The sequence below is a fragment of the Acomys russatus genome, chromosome 16 (assembly GCF_903995435.1).
Source record: "Acomys russatus chromosome 16, mAcoRus1.1, whole genome shotgun sequence".
NCBI lineage: Eukaryota > Metazoa > Chordata > Mammalia > Rodentia > Muridae > Acomys > Acomys russatus.
In genome coordinates, this window is record NC_067152.1 from 25,204,387 (window position 1) to 25,225,555 (window position 21,169).

The 21,169-nt window shown below is 51.7% G+C and overlaps 1 protein-coding gene across 1 annotated transcript; it reads left to right on the forward strand.

Moving 5' to 3' along the window:
- Positions 1 to 4,967: 4,967 nt before the first annotated feature.
- On the forward strand, positions 4,968 to 20,496 carry Rapgefl1 (Rap guanine nucleotide exchange factor like 1). The gene is made up of 15 exons (XM_051158509.1): positions 4,968 to 5,831; positions 8,558 to 8,633; positions 10,311 to 10,452; positions 11,017 to 11,114; positions 15,039 to 15,151; positions 15,285 to 15,452; positions 16,173 to 16,270; positions 16,385 to 16,507; positions 17,938 to 18,116; positions 18,203 to 18,293; positions 18,961 to 19,011; positions 19,109 to 19,196; positions 19,405 to 19,469; positions 19,834 to 19,888; positions 20,117 to 20,496. Exons 1-15 carry the CDS (start codon positions 5,312 to 5,314, stop codon positions 20,239 to 20,241), a joined length of 1,992 nt encoding a protein of 663 aa, XP_051014466.1. The 5' UTR covers positions 4,968 to 5,311; the 3' UTR covers positions 20,242 to 20,496.
- Positions 20,497 to 21,169: the final 673 nt, after the last annotated feature.

A 21,169-nucleotide genomic window follows, 5' to 3' on the forward strand; every position in this document is an offset into this window, starting at 1 on the left:
CTAGAAAGAGAAGACACAGGAGGCACCTTCCACCTTCACTTCGCTTGAGCTGCCTGGACTCAGGAGCAGAAACTGGACAACCCAGGCTTCAGAGTCTAAATTCAGAAGCTTGCATCTCACTGTTCTTTACTCTCTCCCCAGAAATTCAAGTGTCTCCTGCTCCCAGGGGTTCCTTCCTGCTTGTTTGTTTGAATGTTCATTAATATTCTTAAGTTTTTTCTCCTTTTCCCTGCTCTGCCCCTTGACTTTACATGGAACAAGTTCATTTTAGTTTACTAGCCTTTCTGGGTTCTTTTTTGACTCCTCCCTTAATCCCACCTAATTGAGAATATATCAACCAAGTGTAAAAATAGCTGGACTTTTCCTTGTGATTGGTCTTTATTAGTCTCTTAACTCCTCGTAACCCTGTGGAAGCTATCTGCACGCAGCATCCCACTGTAGAGAGAGCTCAGAGTGGGCGAGTAGGAGCCCTTGTTTGGGGTGTAGGTCTTATAAATCTGAGCCTCCATCAGTACCTCTAGTCTGACCACTTCAGTCCTCCACTGAGTCAGTATCTGCTGGGAGGGGAGAGGACAAACTGGATGCTTTTGTGAGGAGGGAGGATGGAGTGAGGGCCTCTGCACAATTAAGGGATGCATGGTGAGTCCTCAGGTAAGTGGAACTAGTGGGCCCTGCTCCTTTCCTTCATAGCCCTCCTCCTCCATCCCCCTCCCAGGTGCTGTGGACCAATGCATCTCTAGAGACAGGTACTATCCAGCAGTCCGTCTGCCGTGTCTTTTGCAGTTCTTCTCCATGCCTTCCCTGCTGCAAGTGTTTTTAGATGTTCCTGCATTACTTTCCCCAAATTCTGCTCCTGTGCTTGCAAACAGAGGGTAACTGAGAGTACCTGGGCTTCAGTCCTAAGGGAGCAAGTCGCCTTCTGGGCAAAGGCTCTCCCCCCTGCCCGCCCTCTGCACAGCGCCACGCCACATCCCCATGCCTCTGTGGAGCACGATGCCTGCCAGGCAGGGTTCCTACAGCACCCGAGGGAAAGGTGGTAGCTGTCTCTCCCCAGTAATGTCACTGTTTTTATTCTTCCCTCCTACAGCTGGCCTAACCAGAGTCGGGGTGGGGGGTAACCCCCAAGGAGGAAATAACCAAGAGGTTCTTCCAGGGGTAGCTGGTGGTTGTGCCTTTTATAGGCTTCCCTTTGCCTTAACCCTGAAGATATCTCAAGCCTGTGGGCGATGTGCCCAGATTCCCAGACCTTAAGACACTGTGACAGTTGTCTGTTGGTCCACTGTGTTTACTGCAAAGATTTCACCACGTGTGTTGTTTTTGTTATTGTTTTAAAGGGTGCATATTTGTGATCAGCATTGTGACTTGGAGATAATAAAATTTAGACTATAGACTTGACTCTTGCCAGTTATTATGTGTGATTTGGGAGGGAAGAAAGAAACTCTAAATTTCACTATAGAATTACAATGGTAATTTGAGCCAGCTCAGACTGGTAAAATGGAAGGGCAGAGAAGTAAGGAGCCCCCATGAGGCCCAAAGTTGGTATGTACTCTCCAACAGTTTCTCGTCCTACTTCCCGTTTTTGTTGTTTATTTTTGCTTTTCAGACCGGGGGCTCATGTAGCTCAGCTTGGTCTCTTAACTCACCTGGTAGCTGAGGATACCCTTCACTTTCTGACCCTCTCGCTGCCACTTCCAGGTGCTAGAACTTCAGGTGTGCACTGCCACACACAATTTCTGACAGCTTTTTAAATTATTATTTTATATATTTAATTTGGTTTTTTGAGGCCCTGTCTCACTGTGTGCCCCTGGCTGTCCTGAAACTTACAGAGGTCCCCCTGCCTCTGCCTCCCGAGTGCTGGGTTTAAAAACGTGCAGCACCCCTAGCTGTAGATAGCCGTCTTTCTTGGGAAGTAAATATAGCACTGCAATGCCAAGGCCCGTAGTCTGAAGGACAGCTACCAGTCAGTACTGGTAGGATAAGGAGAGTAAAAGAACCAACTTGTTTGTGCTGCCTTTTATTTAAGACTCTGGAACACACAGTAATTGCCAGGTTTTGGGGGGGGGGCGGTTTTAAAGATTTATTTATTATGAATATACTGCTCTTCTGCATGTGCACCTGCAAGCCAGAAGAGGGCATAAGATCATATAATTGATGGTTGTGAGCCACCATGTGGTTGCTGGGAATTGAACTCCGGTCCTCTGGAAGAGCAGTGCTCTCAACCTCGAGCCATCTCTCTAGCCCTTTGTTTTTTGTTTTGTTTTGTTTCCAGACAGGGTCTCTCTGTGTTATCTTGCTGTCTGGACTCACTTTGTAGACCAGGCTGGCCTCAAACTCAGTGATCCTCCTGCCTCTGCCTCCTGAGTGCTGGGATTAAAGGCATGTGCCACCACGCCCAGCTGTAATTCCCAGTTTTGAATTAACTTTTGTTGGGTGGAATTTTACAACTATTATATAAGGTCACCCCTGCTATGAAAGACCATTGTGTATTATGGAACTGGAAACATTCTTGCCTTTACCTTGGGACATCTTCCCTCTGTCCCACAAGGTGATGGATAACTCTAGACCTGGTCTCCCTGGTCATACAAAGAATGACCTATATCGTGGGTGGGTTACTGGCAGGAGAAAGGAATGTTGGGATGGCTTCCTTCTTGACCCTGCCTCTTTGCTCAGTCCTGTAGTTAGTTTCCATTGCTCTCTCTTTGTTGCCCTGGTAATCAGCCCAGCAAGAAAAAACTCAAGCTCAGCAAAGGCCTCAGGTTCTCTCTGCCCTCCCAGCCTGCCCCTTGGTGGGCAGAGATAATGGGAGTTTAACAGGCAGATAGATTACTGCCTTAGGTAGCCCGGTCCAATAACTTTGCAGAAGCCCATGGGCTGGCTGGGCAGGCTCAGTTAAGCTTGTTGGCCTCTATTTCCTGAGTTAAGTAATTGAAACCACCTTACCTTTCTCTTGTTTTTCTCATGGTAATGCACATGTCCTATCAGCTTTCTCCTGTGAGTCAGTGCATGGACCTACCTGTAGGTAACAGCAAGGGTTTGCAGTTGGCAGATCATCTTGACACCTGCAGTTGACCTAGAGCAATGATTTTCTTTTTTGGGAGTGTGGGGTGTGGTGTGGTTTGTGAGACAGGGTTTCTCTGTGTAGCCCTGGCTGTCCTGGACTCGCTTTGTAGGCCAGGCTGGCCTCGAACTCACGGCAATCCACCTGCCTCTGTCTCCCAAATGCTGGATTAAAGGCGTGTGCCAGCCACGCCTGGCTTAGAGCAGTGATTTTCAATGATGGCTCTTTGAATCACCTGGGAGCTTTTTAAACTATCAAAAGCCCTGGGTCTGCCACAGAGGATTCATAATTGACCTAGTGTGTGACCCCGGCATTAGCAATTCTGAAAAGCTCCCATGGGGTTCCAGCCTGTAGCCAGAGTGGAAACCACTGCGGCTCCCGGAGGACCACAGCTTAATGCTGCCTTTGCCTCTGATGCAAGGTCCTGAAGTTAGTGACTGCCAACTTTCTATAACTGGAAAGGTCTGGGGTCCTGTTCCCCAAGCCTTTACTTTCTGGACACCCTTTGGTCCCATTTATTTTCCAGCCTCTACACCCTTTGCACTCCTCAATTTTTTACCCTTCCTAACTGACAATCCCAAATCCTGCCCAGAGAGGTTACCAAGGCAACCAGCTTAATCTGGTAACTGTGGCATGTGCAGAAAAGAGGCCCTCCCCTCTTCTTATGTGGTTCCTCAAAGGTTACCTGGGGAGCTCCACGGCACTCTAGTAATTTCTACTTTCATCCTTAAGAGATAGCACCGAGTGTCCGATGAGGGGAGCTTCCAAGAGAAAAACCTATGCTCAGGCCTAGCTTCTTAGCCAAATCAGAGCTTTTTTTTTTTTTTTTTTTGTTCCCTCTCCAAACCCACAGATGGGTGTGCAGAGCTTTATTTCTGTGAACACACGAATGCATGGCTAGCACACATGGAACTGCGTATGCACAGACAGCAACACAAGTGTAGTACACACCCTGTCAGTTTCACCACTCCCAGCTATTAGCATTCCTGTCTGACCATGCCTGGCTGATGCCCAGTAAACAGGGGTGGGGCTTTGTCCAAGGAGTCCCAGCCCACCAGGAACCTGGTGCCATTCCCTCACCAATGTATACCTAGCCTGGATATGTTCACATTGTCTCTCTAGCCCCATCCTAGTGGGGTGTATCTTTGGGGACAGAATGCTCTGGCATGGCCATCAGGAGCAAAGGCAATATTTCTCTCATTCCTTGGCTGTATACACTTGACTTTAAGTGTTTGGTGACAACAGTTGGCAGTTTGGAGACTTACCACTCACTCATCACTTCGATCTTGCTTCCTTTTGCTGCCACCCGGACTAAGATACCCTTGTGGTTTGGGTCTCCTCTTTCTGTCTTCTATGTTTTTTCACCCCAATTAGACCTGCCACAACCTGCTGGCCCCTGCCTGGCTCTTCTCTACCTGCCAGTACCTGCCCTAAAGGGCGGCCCTGCACCACCTACCCTATCAGAAAAGGATGTGGGTGCCGCCCCCGGTGCCAATGCCAGTTTACCCAAGACGCCGTCCCAGCTCTTCTCATAGGTGGAAGATAAAGACCAAATAAAATTGTGGGAAAGACGCAAAGAGTTCAGCAGTCTTTTATAAGCCTACATCCATATAGGCATGCTAAGGTGTAGGTCAAAGATCTGCCCTGGCTATTCGAAATGATCGTAAGATACCCAGTAATCGAGAGCTGGGAGTCCTCTCCTTTGGTAAATCTCTCCCCCGCCTTTGCCCTTAGCTTCTGCGACTGTCAGAAACCAAGTCCGAATTATCCCTGTGGTCAGCACCGGCGCCTAAGTTCAAGCCTCGCGCTGCCGGGTGGGGGCGGGCCTAGGCAGGGGAGGGGCGGGGACTGGAGAAGGGGGCGCGGTCTCAATTCTGCCACCTTCCCCGGGGCCAGGAGCGCAGCCGCCGCCGCGTCCTCAGCCTTGCGCTCCGCCCGCTGCCTCCGTCGCCTCTGCCTGGCCCTTGGAGCGCTGAGCCGGGGACACACCGGCCCCTTTGCCTGCCCGCCCTTCGGCCGCAGCCAGCATGGGGGGCCGCTGAGAGCGAGCTCCTCTTCTCTCTGGCACCTCCCCCGGCCACTGGCCACTGGACTCTGGCCAGCGAGGCTCGGCCACCTCTGGCTCATAGTCCGACGCCTGACACGGCCCTCGGCTCTGCTCCTCCGGCTCTGAGCATCGTGTCTCCGCCCCCCCCGCCCGCGCCTGGGACACCTGGGTCCCCCGGCGGCCCCTAGGAGAGGGGCGGGGGGGGCATGAAGCCGCTGGAGAAATTTTTGAAGAAGCAGACGTCGCAGCTGGCGGGGCGAGCGGTGGCGGGAGGTCCCGGTGGGGGTCCGGGTTGCTGCGGAGGGCCTGGAGGGGGTGGGGGTCCTGGCGGGGGCGGTGGTCCAGCCGGGGGACCACGGCCACTGCAGAGGCGTCAGAGCGTGTCTCGCTTGCTGCTCCCAGCTTTCCTCCGAGAGCCACCAACCGAGCCCGGGCTGGAGCCGCCGGCTGAGGAGGAAGGGGGAGAGCCAATAGGGGTCTCTGAGGAGCTGGGCAGCGGGGGGCCCTGTTGGCTGCAGCTAGAGGAGGTGCCCGGGCCTGGGCCGCTGGGGTGCGGGGTACCTCTGCGCTCCCCTTCCTCATACTCCTCAGATGAGCTATCCCCTGGCGAGCCCCTGGCTTCACCGCCCTGGGCCCCCCTGGGCGCCCCGGAGCGACCAGAGCATCTTCTGAACCGGGTTCTAGAGCGCCTGGCTGGAGGGACCACCAGGGACAGCAGCGCCTCAGGTAAGCCTGCCCATCCATCCCCGGAGCAGAGGAGAGGGGGGGTGCCCCCGGTTTCTTTTCTTGTCCTTAGCACCAGTGTAGGGCTGGGGGGAACCCCAAAGTAATGTAGGGAAAATAACGTGGTAATGCCCATCCACCTTAGCGTCATTCTCAGGGAAGAAGCCAAGGCATCTATCTCTCTCCTTAAGCCAACCCACCCACCCCCCACCCCCCACCCCCCGCCCGAGACATTTAAGCCAATCTCCCATGGGCCCTTGTTACTGCTTACTTTCTCCCATCCCCCTAAATTAGGGCCTGACACCCTAAGATGGAAGCTCTCCCCAGCTGAGGTTATGTACTACCCTCCAGACCATATCTGAGGCCTGAAAACGCTCACAGGATTCCCTGGCTGTGTAGAAGCCCCCACCCCCAGACCACAGGCTAGCTCTTTTGGCAGGGCAGTGTGGATAGGCACAGGGCCCAGCTGCCTTTAGGGAAAGTGTCCTCTTTGGGGGGTTGGACTTGAAGGTCTCTAAGGGAAGCTACCAGGAGACTGCAGCATCCAGAAGGATGCATCCAGAAGCATCTAGGCCTCCACAGCTCCCACCCTTCCTATGTCATGCCTCTCAGCACAAGGCCTTTTTTAAAAAAATAATAACCACACCCTGAGAGCCATATTCCCTAAATGATGGTGCCATTTCACCCGCTCCAGCATCCTATTAAAGGGCTCTAAGGAACTTAGGCCTCCCACATTGCTAGTTGGAACTGAGGGAGAAGACATCAGGGGTCTTTAGATCTACCTAGGCACTCCACTAAACCCAGAAGGGTCTTAGGTTTGGGAGCCCAAAGTTGAGACTCTGAAGATGAGGGTGTTACACGTTACTCTCCATCTGGTGCGAGGTGTCCTGGCCTTAGGAATACGGTGTCACCCTCTCCCTTTTTTTTTTTTTTTTTTTTTTTTTTTTCTTTTCCTGATGGTCGGGGTCCTCTCTTGTAGCTTAGGCTGCAGTTGCCCTGGGGAGCTGACACCTTTTGGATTTAATTAGTAAAATATCAGACACACACACACAGCTCTCTTAACCATAACTTCCCGCCTACACTACACACCCTGCGTCTCTATGACACATTCCCCAGGGAGGCTGTGCGTTGGACCAGAGCCTGCCTTGGAAGAAACAGCTGCCAAACTGTAGCCCCCGTATCAGCATCTCCCCCGCTCAGCCCATGCTCCTTTTCCTTTACTCTGGTTTTAACAGTCACACTCTAGTGAGATAAAGATGCTAGGAAGGATGTCAGGCCTCCTTAAGCCTAGTCCTCATCCTTGGAGCTGGGCATAAGGGCTGGGCAGAGGGGGTGGGGGGATCTTCTGCCTGACTTTCAGAACATAGCAAGGAAACAGCAGAACCCGGGCAGAGAGGAAAAGAGGGGCTGTCTTTCCTCTTCTGCTGGGGCACGGTGCCACAGATCGTTCAGTTTTCCCTGGGTTAAGACTCCTGAATTGCCACTCATATAATCTGGCTTGGCAGGCTAAATCCCCAGAGTAACTGGTTTGGGAAACCTCCCAGCTTAACCTGCCACTCCAATATTTCCAATATAAGCCTTGTCCCCAAGCCATTTGGTTTCCTCTCAGGGCTGTGTGGGAAGAGACAAAAGGTTCTCCATACCTAAGCAGAGCCCCTCAGACCCTCGTGGCTACTAGATTCTACCCTGACACCCTGCTTGCTTCTATATTGAGGGGAAAAACAAAAAACAAAAAACAAAACAAAGACTCGGGAATCTAGGTTCTCCTTCTGGCTCAGGACTCAGTTTCTCATTTGTGAAGCAGGAGACATTGAAGTAGAGAATCTGGTGTTCCTTCTCGGCCTCCACCCTCATGGCTGGCTGTGGCAGCAGGGCATGACAAGAGTTGTCAGAAGCCTTGGTTTTGTCCTGGAGCAGTGCCTGGGGACCTGGCCCTAACCTGTCCTGGCGAGGACACCTGGCTCCCTCCCTGTGCCCTGCCTATATCTGTGTGTGTGCCAAGCAACCGTGCCCCACCCCAAGGCTGGCGGCAAGTCAGGGCGACCTTGTACCTGGCTGACTGGCTGAGCCAGGCCCAGACAGGGGTGTGGAGGGGAAAAAGGGTGCTGAGAGGAGCCCCTCCCCTCTCCTTTCCATCATTAACCCTTCCACCTCTGGGCACCCAGAGGACATGGGTTTTCTATTTAAAGACTGAGATAAAGAGATGGCAGTCTGTTCCCCTCTGCCGGTTTTAATGGGGATGGTCCCCACTTGCCCTGTGGAAATGTTTGCAAAGCTATGAGGTAAGGGGTGGTAGGGGACGATGGATACATCTACATCCCTCTGACTGCGACCTCTGCATTTGCCAGTTCTCTGTTGAGGGTCCCCTTTTCAGTGGCTTCTTTTTTCTTCCAAACAGAGCTCTGGGCATGCTGTATTCTCTGACCAACTTCCCACACACTGAAAAGAAGTGTGCACGGCCTTCAAAGGCACCCCTCCACCCCCCCCCACACACACACACCCCGCTTTCCCTCCAGCTGCCTTGGCAGCTGCCAGCCCCACCCCCGCAGCGGCTGCCCAGAACCTTCACACATGTGTGTGTGCGCGTGTGCAGAGCATGACGGGGCAGGTGGCCAGGGGCTCCAGCCTTACTAAAGAGGCAAGAAATGAGGGTGCAGGGTTTCTAGTCGGGCTCTAGAAGCCGCACACCCCCCCCTGTGACATCTGTGACACCCCATTGATCTCCACAGATGTCCTGCTTGACGACATCGTCCTCACCCACTCCCTCTTCCTGCCAACAGAAAAGTTTCTACAAGAATTACATCAGTAATATCCTTTTATGGAGTGGATAAAAGGGCAGACCAGGAGGGGGCCCATTCTTTCTACCCTTATAAACTACACCCCAGCCCTAACCCTCCCTTAGAGGCCACGTCCAGCTTTTTGTCTCACCAGCTGTGTGACCTTGGGCCGATGACATTCTACAGTAAAATGGAGATAAATAGACCCTCTGCTCTGGGCTGTGGTGAGGACCAGCCTCGCTGCAGGTGTGGAAGACACCTCTACAGCATAAGGTATGGGCTGGTCCTAGGTGGGGAAGCTGTCAGCACTAATTGAAGTGTCACCCACGTGAACACATGAAAGGCGTTACGGGCCTGTTAAGGGGACCCACTGAGAATCCTTGCTCTAAGCTTGGTGGTGGTGGCATAGCCAGCACTCAGGAAACAGAGACAGGTGGATCTCTGAGTTTGAGGACAGCTCTAAACATAGGGTCTGGGGCGGGCATGGTGGCGCACGCCTTTAACCACAACACTTGGGAGGCAGAGGCACATCAATTTCTGTGAGTTCTCAAGGCTAGCCTGATCTACAGAGAGAGTCCAGACCAACCAAGGTTACACAGAGAAACTCTGCCTTGAAAAACCACCACCACCAACAACAACCAAAAAAAAAAAAAAAAAAAAAAAAAACCATAGGGTCTGGTGTCAGCATTAGGTCTTGGCTGTGTTTCAGTGGGGTCCGCTGGAGATGAGCTACTGCTGGCCTATTTATTGAGTCTCTTGGCAATATCCATTCACATTGCTTGATTCTTTGTTTGCTTTTGCTTTTTGAGACAGATCTCACTGTGTAACCCTGGGTGGTTTGGAACTTCTTATGTAGACCAGGCTATCAATGACTTGTGGTGGGCCTCCCAGAGTGCTGGGATTACAGGAATGCACCCGCCATGCCTGGCTTCATTGAATTCATAGAACTGAATTCATAGAACCTAATTGTAAATGCCAGGATGCCAGGTCCTTTTTTTTTTTTTTTAAGACAGGGTTTGTGTGTGTGTGTGTGTGTGTGTGTATCCTTGGCTGTCATGAACTTGCTGTGTGTGTGTGTGTGCGCGTGCGTGTGTGTGTGTGTGTGTGTGTGTGTGTGTGTGTGTGTGTGTGTAGCCTTGGCTGTCATGGACTTGCTCTGTGTGTGTGTGTGTAGCCTTGGCTGTCATGGACTTGCTGTGTGTGTGTGTGTGCGCGTGTGTGTGTGCGTGTGTGTGTGTGTGTGTGTGTGTGTGTAGCCTTGGCTGTCATGGACTTGCTCTGTGTGTGTGTGTGTAGCCTTGGCTGTCATGGACTTGCTCTGTGTGTATGTGTGTGTGGAGGGGGGCCTTGGCTGTCATGGACTTGCTTTGTAGACCAGGCTGGCCTCAAACTCACAGTGAGTGATCTGCCTGCCTCTGCCTCCCGAGTGCTGGGATTAAAGGCGTGCGCCACCACGCCTGGCTTGGCAGTATTCTTAAGTGAACCTCTGTAACAGGCAAGAGCTGAGCTGAACGTGGTCAAATTGAAGCCTTTACTATTTGTACTCCGAAAAAAAAAAAAAAATGGCTGGTATGTGTGAGGGTCTTGGCTCCGGGGCCCTGAAAGCCTTCTTTCCTTTTGGTACCCAGGCCCAGAATATTTATCTTTGGGGGCAGTCCGCCTTTGCCAATGTCCTTGGCAATCCAGAACTTTTACTTAACTTAGCGGTCAGCTTTGTTCAGTCGAGGAATGTGGAGGGTCCAGAGGGGCTGGGCCGGAAGCAAGCCTGTCTAGCCCTGCTCCTCCACTTCTTGGATACCTACCAAGGACTGCTGCAAGAGGAAGAAGGGGCCGGCCACATCATCAAGGTGGGCCTGGGGAGGAAGGCGTGGGTGAGCTGGCTCTCTGCTGGCTCTTCAAGGGGTCCCTTTGAAGGCTTCACACTCCTCATGCAGAAGGGGCCGGCCACATCATCAAGGTGGGCCTGGGGAGGAAGGCGTGGGTGAGCTGGCTCTCTGCTGGCTCTTCAAGGGGTCCCTTTGAAGGATTCACACTCCTCATGCAGAAGGGGCCGGCCACATCATCAAGGTGGGCCTGGGGAGGAAGGCGTGGGTGAGCTGGCTCTCTGCTGGCTCTTCAAGGGGTCCCTTTGAAGGATTCACACTCCTCATGCAGAAGGGGCCGGCCACATCATCAAGGTGGGCCTGGGGAGGAAGGCGTGGGTGAGCTGGCTCTCTGCTGGCTCTTCAAGGGGTCCCTTTGAAGGATTCACACTCCTCAAGCTGGCTCCCTAGAAGCAAAAGATGCCAGTGGTCTTTGCCCTGTGCCATCCCTGAGTGCTTGAGGCACGGGGCTCCTGCCTTGGCCCTTATAAGTGAGCGGTCCTTGGGATGAGAAGTCTGCCGGCATCTCATGCTTTGCCCTCTCCCTAGGAGCTGTATCTACTGATTATGAAGGATGACTCCCTTTACCAAGACCTTCGAGAGGATACCCTGAGGCTGCATCAGCTGGTGGAGACAGTGGAGCTAAAGTGAGGGGGGAAAGGGGACCCCGCGGGTTCCTCTCTTCCGGGGGGCAGCCTCTGGTCTTGTGGCTTCAACGTGTTAGTTGTTTGTTTGCTTGCTTCTTAAAGATGTTTGTTTATTAATCTACTTTTGTTGACATTGCCTGCACTTAGAGCTGTGTGCCACCGGCATGCTTGGGTGCACTGAGGACAGGAGAGGGCATTGGGTCCCCAGGGACTTGAGTTGTAGATGGCTGTGAGCTACCCTGTGGGTGCTGGAAACAGAAATTGGGTCCTTTGCAAGAACAACCAGGACTCTTAAAGCACTCAGCCATCTCTGCAGCCCCTTCAGCCCTTCAATATGGCCCCTTTTCCTTACTGGAGATTAATACAGAAGCACAGAATACTGTCTCTAATCCAGTCTTTAGCTAACTCTCAACTTACTGTGTGGTCCAAGATGGCTTCTACCAGAAATCTTCCTGTCTCCAAGTGGGCCTGTGCCACCAGGCTCAGCTCCAGGCTCTTTTAGATTTTGGTCCATTTTCCCATCACTTTGCCCTATTAAGTTGGTAATATTCTGGCAGATATTTAAGAACCTGTGTTTTGCGAGAAAGATCCCCGGCTTATACCTCTGATTCCCGTAGTGTAAATTCTCTCACCATGATTGGTTTTGAGCTACTGACGTGATGTCATGGGAAGAGAGAAAAGAGCTGCAGTAGTAGTTACATGGTATTTCCAGCACGTTGTCACATATGCATAAATAGGTGGTCGCATGGGCAATCTAAAACTTAGTTAAAAGAACTTAAATACTTTTTATTTCTTTTTGGTTTTTCAAGACAGGGTTTCTCTGTGTAGCAGCCCTGACTGTCTTGGTGTCCTGGAACTTACTCTGTAGACTAGGCTGGCCTCGAACTCACAGAGACCCACCTGCTTCTGCCTCCCGAGTGCTGGGATTACAGGTGTGTGCCAGCACGCCCAGCTTGCTTTCTTATTTATTTGTTTATGAGGCAGAGTCCTTGAAACTTGCAGCAGTCTTTCTACGTTTGCCTCCCAAAATGGGATTATAATGCCTGCTTTGAAATTGTCTTGTTTTTGTTTTTGTATTTCTGAAACAGAGTTTCTTTGTGTATCCCTGACTGTCTTGGAACTAAGTCTGTAGTCCAGGCTGGCCTCAAACTTACAGAGATATACATGCCTCTGCCTTCCAAGTGCTGGAATTAAAGATGTGCGCCACCAGCAACTGGCAATACTGTCTTTTTGATAATAATGTATTTGACCTTAAATTTACGAAATGTGTGTATAAACAAACACACAGTTTCCTTCCTTTCTTTCTTTCTTTCTTTTTCTTTTTTCTTTTCTTTGTTTTGGTTTTCAGTTTTTCAAGACAGAGTTTCTTTGTGTAGTGTTGGCTCTCTTGGACTCACTTTGTAGACCAGGCTGGCCTCATACTCACAGAGATCCACCTACCTCTGCCACTCAAGTGCTGGGATCAAAGGTGTGCGTCACCACGTCCAGCGGAACACACATACTTAGTGGCTGCCCTTAAAACTCAGTTAACAAGGCTAGAGAGATGGCTCAGAAGTTAAGAGCACTGGCTGCTCTTCCAAAGGTCCTGAGTTCAATTCCCAGCAGCCATATGATGGCTCACCACCATCTATGAGATTGGTGCCCTCTTCTGGTGTGTAGACCAGAACACTGTATACTCAATCAACAAATAAACCATTAAAAAAAAAAAAAAAAAAAACAACTCAGTTAACAGTGGCTGCAGAGATGGCTCTGTGGTTAAGAGCACTTGTTGCTGTCCCAGACGACCCAGGTTTGATTCTTAGCACCACATGACAGCTCCCAGTCATCTATAACTCCAATTCCAAAGCATCTGATGCCCTCTACTATATTCAAAGTCTAGTGCTTGCTTGTTTAAAACATCCATACATGAGCCGGGCGTGGTGGCGCATGCCTTTAATCCCAGCACTCGGGAGGCAGAGGCAGGTGGATCGCTGTGAGTTCAAGGCCAGCCTGGTCTACAAAGTGAGTCCAGGATGGCCAAGGCTACACAGAGAAACCCTGTCTCGAAAAACCAAAAAACAAAAAAAAAAAAAAAAAAAAAAACAAAAACAAAAACAAAAAAAACCAAAAAAATACAAACAAATCTTACAAATATGTATCAGGGCCTAGAGAGCTGGCTGAGCGGTTAAGAGCACTGATTTCTTTTCTAAAGGACCCGGGTTCAATTCCCCAGCACCCACATGGCAGCTCACAACTGTCTGTAACTCCCAAGATCTGACACCCTCACACAGACACACATGCAGGTAAAACACCAATGCACATAAAATAAAAATAAATTATTAAAAAATATATGTATCAGTGAGTAGCTGGGCATGGGAGCACGTGATCCGAGATATTCAGGGGGCTAGAGCAGAAGACGCAACAGTTCAAGGCCAGCTTGGACCACTTAGTGATGCCATGTCTCAAGATTAAAAAATAATAAATAAATAAAAATAAAGTAAGGGCTTGGAATACAGCTCGGTGGTGGATTGCTTGTCTAATAATTAGTGTGAGGTCCTGGGTCTAATCCCTCAGGAGTGCCAAAACAAACAAACAGTTGGCAAAATTCCCCCCAAATCGCATTCACTGAGGTGAGAACAGGAGTACATTTACTCATCTCTTAGTTTTCTCCTCTGTTCCTGCTGCTGCAGGATTCACTGACTCTCACCAGGACCGTTGCCACAGCCAGTTCAGGACTTGAGCCTCTGACCTTGCCTCTTTCTCCCTTCTCTCTCCTGACACCCAAGAAAATGTCCAGACTTTTGATGCCTTCCCCATCCTGTTCCCAAAGCATCCGAGTTCCCTGATGTCTCCAAGCTAAATACCACAGCACAGCACCAGCACCCTCCCCTTTCTGCCGGCTGCTGATCTTTCTCATCTCCTCTCATATACATTCCCCCTTCACCTATCACCCTGGCAACTTCTGTGCATTCCTGCTTTTTCTTCCCATGATCCTCCAAGACCCCGGGTCAAATGCCATCTCTTCCATGGAAACATCTCAGATGTCCCCCTTTCAGAAAGAGAGTTTCTTCCTCCCCACACCACATAACATCACCCTCCTGTACCTTCGTCATCTCACCAACACTCCCTGGTTGGTGTTAGAAGCAACGGCATGCATGCCTGTCTCCTTCCCAGACTGTGAAATCCTTGTTGGCAAAATCCAGACAGGCATCTCATGTCCTACTAGCTACTGTGTGAAGAAGTGTGTGCTAGAACCTGAAGGATGAAAAATACTCAGGGAAAAAAAATTAGTCTCGTTCCTCAAAAGCTGTCAATCTGGTAGAAAAGATGACGTGAACATAAACAGTATCGTCCCATTATTTTTTTTAAAGATTTATTTATTTATTATTATGTATACAGTGCTCTGCCTGCATGTACATCTGCAGGCAGAGGAGGACATCAGATCACATTATAGATGGTTGTGAGCCACGATGTGGTTGCTGGGAATTGAACTCATGACCTCTGGAAGACCAGGCAGTGCTCTTAACCACTGAGCCATCTCTCCAGCCCCCGTTCTATTGTTTTACATCTTTTTTTTTTTTTTTTTTTTTTTAGCTTTTTCGAGACAGGGTTTCTCTGTGTAGCTTTTGGCTGTCCTGGACTCGCTTTGTAGACCAGGCTGGCCTCGAACTCACAGTGATCCACCTGCCTCTGCCTCCCGAGTGCTGGGATTAAAGGCATGCGCCACCACGCCTGGCTGTTGTTTTACATCTTTTAAGATGGGAGAGGGATCTTTTTTCATGGGTGGGTAGACCAGAGAAGAGCCTCTGAAAGAGGTGGCATTTGATTTGGGTCACTTGGACAATTGTCCTATGCTAGTCCCTGTCCCATCTCTGCTTAGTGTTCCTGCCTGGTGCCTCCATAGGCCTGGCAGGGCTTGCTGATACCTGGCTGTGTTCATGCCAGGATTCCGGAAGAGAGCCAGCCACCCAGCAAGCAGGTTAAGCCTCTCTTCCGCCACTTCCGCCGGATAGATTCCTGTCTGCAGACCCGAGTGGCATTCCGGGGCTCCGATGAGAGTGAGTGTGGCCATTAGGAAGAGCAAAGCTTCTGGGGGTGTCTCAGGGAGGTGGATCGGGTCCCTGGGCCTTCTGCACCCGCAGTGGAGTCTTCCCGGCCCCTTTCATAGTGTCTTTCCCTATCTCTGTACAGTCTTCTGCCGCGTCTACATGCCTGACCACTCTTACGTGACCATACGCAGCCGCCTCTCAGCTTCAGTGCAGGACATTCTGGGCTCTGTGACGGAGAAGCTGCAGTATTCGGAGGAGCCCGCAGAGCGTGAGGATGCTCTCATCCTGGTAGCTGTTGCTTCCTCTGGAGGTGAGCAGGGGTAAAGGCTGAATTCTAGGTTCCTGATACTCAAAAGTGTCATCCTGGGTCCAGCCTTGGTGAGTACATCGGCCCGAGAGACCCTACCCCAAAGCTACAGGATTAGAATCTGCATTTGGACCAGACTCCCTGCCCACCCCAGGGGATTCCTGTGTACATTAAATTTGGGACACAGTGGTTTAGAACCACTGGGTTCTGGCCTGGGTGTTGCCTAATACCCACATAGAGATTGTGTTCTGGTTCCTCACACACCTCTCCCCAGCATCTTAATATGCTCCATTTGTGTGTGTGTGTGTGTGTGTGTGTGTGTGTGTGTAACATCTTATGTGTAAGTGCAGAGCCCAGGCTGGTCTAGAATTTGCAGTCTCCTCTGACTCAGCCTCCATGGTGCTAGGGTTTCAGGCATGCAGGCGGCACACTCACCTTAGCCTTATTTTCCATAAAGAAAAAGTAACCCAGGCTGTCCGATGCCATAGGAACGAGTGGATGGGAGATGAGCTACAGATGGGGTAGAGTCTATACATGCAAAAGAAGTCATTTGAGAAATTTCAGATAAATATGGTATAAGCTGGTGACTGTGTGAGTCCCACCAGTCTAGGATGTGTCAGCACTGTGTTGTATGTGGGTTTCCGGATGGGACCGGTGACAGTGAGTGGCTCAGGTATGTGATGGGTATGGGTGGCCGAAGCTGAACATCCTGTTCCTCTGCAGAGAAGGTCCTCCTCCAGCCAACAGAGGACTGTGTTTTCACCACGCTGGGCATCAACAGCCACCTATTTGCCTGTACCCGGGACAGCTATGAGGCCCTAGTAAGAACTCCTTCACCTGTCTTGGCTGGTAATGGGAGCTGGGGGGTGGGGGGCATGCTGAGTCTCTCACCCTACCATAGGGTGCTAAGCTCCTCTGATCCCACCTGCTACCAGGTACCCCTTCCTGAGGAGATCCAGGTCTCCCCTGGAGACACAGAGATTCACCGGGTAGAGCCTGAAGATGTTGCCAACCATCTCACTGCCTTCCACTGGGAGCTGTTCCGATGTGTGCATGAGGTGGGGCTGGTGCTCCTGCTGGCCAGGGGGTGTGGCAGGGAACGTGCTAGTGGGAGTCAGCTTTTGCGGCAGACAGCCCTAGTTAGAAGACTCACCTGCAGGAAACAAGTGGGCAATGCCAGCCGTAACTTCTGCAGGCCTCTGTCTGCAGGGAGTGGTGGCGCACTCCTTTAATCCCAGCACTCGGGAGGCAGAGGCAAGAGGATCTCTGTGAGTTTGAGGCCAGCCTGGTCTACAAAGAGAGTTCCAGGATGACCAGGGCTACACAGAGAAACCCTGTCTCAAAAAAACAAACAAAGAAAAAGAATTCATGTCAGGATTCCTAGGGCTGTTTCCTATTAAGCCGAGGGTGTGGCTCAATTGGTGAGTGCTTGCCTATAGCATCCAAAAAACCCTGGGTGGAACCTCGTCGCTGAGTGAACCAGGTGGTACCTGCCTGTAGTCTCAGCACCTGGGAAGTGGAGGCAGAAGGGTCCAGGTTATCCTGGGCTACATGATGAGCTGGAGGCCAGCCTGGGATACAGAAAACCCTGTCTCAAAACAGACAAAAAATAGGAAGGCTGGAGGGTTGGCTTAGAGGTTAAAAGGGCTACTGCTCTTTCAGAGGGCCAGATGATTCCAAGCTCCATATCCAGTGGTTGGCAACAACTTGTACCTCCAGCTTCAGGGGATCTGATGCCCTCTTCTGGCCTCTGCCCGAATGTGCACCTACACACACACAGACACACAGACATACACACACACACACACACACACACACACACACACACACACACACACACAAATGTAAAGGACTTAATTTGTTGTCATTGGTGTTGCTTTTGAAACAGGGTTTCAGTATGTAGCCTGACCTGGAACTCACTATGTAGTTTGAGGCTAGGGAGATCTGCCAGGTGTGGTGGCACACACCTTTAATCCCAGCACTTGGGAGGGAGAGGCAGGTGGGATTAAAGGCATGTGCCACCACCACTCAGCCAAAATAAAATCCTTTAAGAGAGAGAGAAAGAGAAGAGAGGGAGAGACAGAGAGAGGGGGGAGACAGAGAGAGGGGAGGGAGACGGAGAGAGAGGGGAGACAGAGTGAGGGAGAGAGAGAGAGAAAGAGAGAGGGAGGGACAGAGAGAGAGAGAGAGAGAGAGAGAGAGAGAGGGAGAGAGAGAGAGAGGGAGAGAGAGAGAGAGAGAATGTGAGGATGATAGTGGTAAATGTCTTCCAGATGGAGAATAGCTCAGACTTTAGCAAATGCCTGGTGCCCACTAGGCGGGGAACAGTGTTAACATTGGCTGCCTCTGTTGTATTTTGTCCTATCTCCATTTTTCTATTTCCCTGCCTGCCTACTGCTATCTTTCCCTCTCCATGTGCTCTGTGCTGCCATCTTTCCACCCACACATCCTATTGCCTTGGCTTCCCCTTCTGCTCCCATGGATGCAGCTGGAGTTCGTGGACTACGTGTTCCATGGGGAGCGTGGCCGCCGGGAGACGGCGAACCTGGAGCTGCTGCTGCAACGCTGCAGCGAGGTCACCCACTGGGTGGCCACCGAGGTGCTGCTCTGCGAGGCCCCCGGCAAGCGTGTGCAGCTGCTTAAAAAGTTCATTAAGATCGCAGCCATGTAAGTGCTGCTGGTGGAGGCTGGGAAGGGCACGGTTACCGCCCCCTGTGCCCCATACCCCCTCACCCGGCCTCCCTCTCACACAGCTGCAAGCAGAACCAGGATCTACTGTCCTTCTACGCAGTGGTCATGGGGCTGGACAATGCTGCTGTCAGCCGCCTGCGGCTCACCTGGGAGGTGAGGCGACCTCTGCCTTTTCTACCCACAGTTCCCACCTCAGGATCTGTGCATCTCGGGGGCTCTCCCCAGCGCAGCCTCCTGGCGCTACTGCTACTCTTTTTTTTTTTTTTTTTTTGGTTTTTCGAGACAGGGTTTCTCTGTGTAGCCTTGGCCATCCTAGACTCACTTTGTAGACCAGGCTGGCCTCGAACTCACAGCAATACGCCTGCCTCTGCCTCCCGAGTGCTGGGATTAAAGGCGTGCGCCACCACGCCCGGCCCCTCTGTCGGACATCTTTGTGGCAGTGGGAAGCAGGTGCCCTCTCCTGGCCTCTGTAACTCAGGACATAGAGGTTTGCAAGTTAGTAAAAAAAGCCAGAATTCCACTCGAGTGGTCTTGCTATCAGAGTCAGCTGAGTCCCAGCCAGCATGAGGTGGGAGCACTGTTATGCGTGGCCCCTGCATAGGCAGAGGTCTCACTTTGTGCAGAATAATGTGTTTCTAAGGCAATTTCAAGCTCCCTGATTTACCCTGAAGGCTGATTCTATGTCCTCACCTGCTGGCTTCTCTGCCTTGCAAGCCATGCAAGCCCATAACCCTCTGAGGAAGACCAGTCATGTTCTCCTGTGAAATTTAAGGAGCAGGAACTCTGACGTTTCTCTTTTCTTTCTTCAAACTCTCTGCAGAAGCTGCCGGGGAAATTCAAGAACCTGTTCCGCAAATTTGAGACCTTGACGGTGAGTGGAGTTGGCTTCCTTTAGCCCCTCCAGAATGGGAGACACGTTTGGGGGTACACTGGGCCCATCGGTCTCTGATCCTTCTGTGGAATGCTAGGACCCCTGCCGGAACCATAAAAGCTACAGAGAAGTCATCTCCAAAATGAAGCCCCCTCTGATTCCATTTGTGCCCCTGATCCTCAAAGGTCAGTCCCTCCCAGGCTGTGCTCCCCCCCTAGCCACATTCCCTCCTCCCACCCCCTAGTCCTGCCTTAGTCCCCTCTCAACTCAGCTGCGAATGCTCACTGGCAGCGAAGCACCCCCCCACCCCCTGAGACTGCATGTGTCATGGAGGGTGGAGTGGGTTCCCTCTCCTGCTCTGTCCTCACATGTAACTGTCTTCCTGTTCCCTAGACCTGACCTTCCTGCATGAGGGGAGCAAGACCCTCGTGGATGGTTTGGTGAACATTGAGAAGTTGGTGAGTGGCGCTGCCAACCCCTGTCCTCTGAGTCAGGGGCTGTCCCCCTCCCCCTCTCTCCTGTCACTGGCCCTAAATAGCAGCCTTCTTCTCCTGGTGCCCAGCTTGCCTAACACAGACTCCAGACTGTCTCCCTGGTTGGCATCACTGTGGCAACCCACCCACAAGAGACAAATCTGACAGGCAGCTTGGGGGGGTAGTTCAACCTCCCTCTCTTGGCACCTTGCTGTTACCCATCTTTTGGCCATTCAGAGGCCCCATCACTGGAGACTGGAGGTAGTAGGACTAAGTCAGTTGAGAATGAAGCTGAGAGGGACGCACGTGTCTGTGCCCTTCTCGGGGCTAATTTCTTGTCATTTCCCAGCATTCAGTGGCGGAGAAAGTGAGAACAATTCGAAAATACCGGAGCCGGCCCCTCTGTGAGTACCCAGGAGTTAGTACACTGCTCCGTAGAACCGTGGCAGAGAAGGGATTGGGAGGCCTCTGTTCCCACGTACACGTGACCATTAGCTTGGTCAGATCTCTATTCTCTGCTGTCAACACCTGCCCTCTTTCATACCTCTTTTGCCCTGCTCTGTCTGGCATGCCTGTAAGGGATAAGGGGAGGACTGGGGGGCTCTGACCACCCCTCCCTCCCTGCACCCCAGGCCTGGACATGGAGGCATCCCCACATCACCTGCAGACCAAGGCCTACGTGCGCCAGTTCCAGGTCATCGACAACCAAAACCACCTCTTTGAGCTCTCCTACAAGTTGGAGGCTAATAGTCAGTGAGGGTGAGGGGGCCCAGCTGCCCCCACCTCAGCCCTCGGCATCTGGCTCTCAAGCACTTTGCATGATGCCCTCGACAGCCCACATCGGACAGCTTTTCCCTGGGCCCGGATTCCTGATCCTACAAGGAGGAATTGGGTTGACCTACCAGAACGCATAAGCTTGTTCATCCTGCTGAGGTCTTCTTGCCTCGTTAGTTTCTTCACACTCATACTACTCTCCTGATACCTGGCCTCTCTGGGCAAGGGACGACAGAGCACCTCCCTCGGAGGCCTGTTCCAGAGATGGAGTTTCTAGCCTCCACTTCCCAAGCAGGAAGGAAGCATCCCATATCACAACTGTGGTGTGGGAGGCACTGGAAGCCGCCTTCTCTGCTACCTGTTTCCCTGGATATACACCCCTTAGGATAGTGTGTGTGTGTGTGTGTGTGTGTGTGTGTGTGTGTGTGTGTGTGTGTGTATGTGTGTGTGTTGTACGTGTCCCCTCTTAGGGAGCAGGAGTGCATCTGATAACGTAAGGGAGAGCGTCACAAGTGTTTTAAGGATGCCTTTCGTTTGGTGCTACCCTTGTTGGCTATGTCTCCACCACTGCCTGCCCAGCTCCACCTACCATCCTACACATGAAGACTGTGGGCCTGAAGACAACAGGGGATATCAGTAGGCAGGAGTTACCCATCAGCCCCTGCAAATCCTCCACCCAAGCTTCCCCAAGGTCTCTGGGATATGTGCCAGTGAGAGGCTAAGAGATGCTCAGGGAAACACAAGCCTAAGATGCGCCTGCGCCCCCCAACCAGCCCTGCCTCTGCCTCTCAGTGGGTGGGATGCAGTGGTATCAGGAGCTAGGGGTGCTGTTCCCCATAGCTCCCTGCTTCGAGGTGGCGGGGAGGTCTCTCACTCCTAAGGAGGGAGCTGTCATCTTCTTCTGCCTCTGT

What these genes read in the sequence shown, in the direction of transcription:
- Rapgefl1 (XM_051158509.1), top strand. Translation starts at nt 5,312, where the DNA reads ATGAAGCCGCTGGAGAAATTTTTGAAGAAGCAGACGTCGCAGCTGGCG. An exon ending in CAGGGACAGCAGCGCCTCAG is followed by an intron (nt 5,832 to 8,557) that starts GTAAGCCTGCCC and finishes TGATCTCCACAG; the next exon opens with ATGTCCTGCTTGACGACATC. An exon ending in ATACCGGAGCCGGCCCCTCT is followed by an intron (nt 19,889 to 20,116) that starts GTGAGTACCCAG and finishes CCTGCACCCCAG; the next exon opens with GCCTGGACATGGAGGCATCC.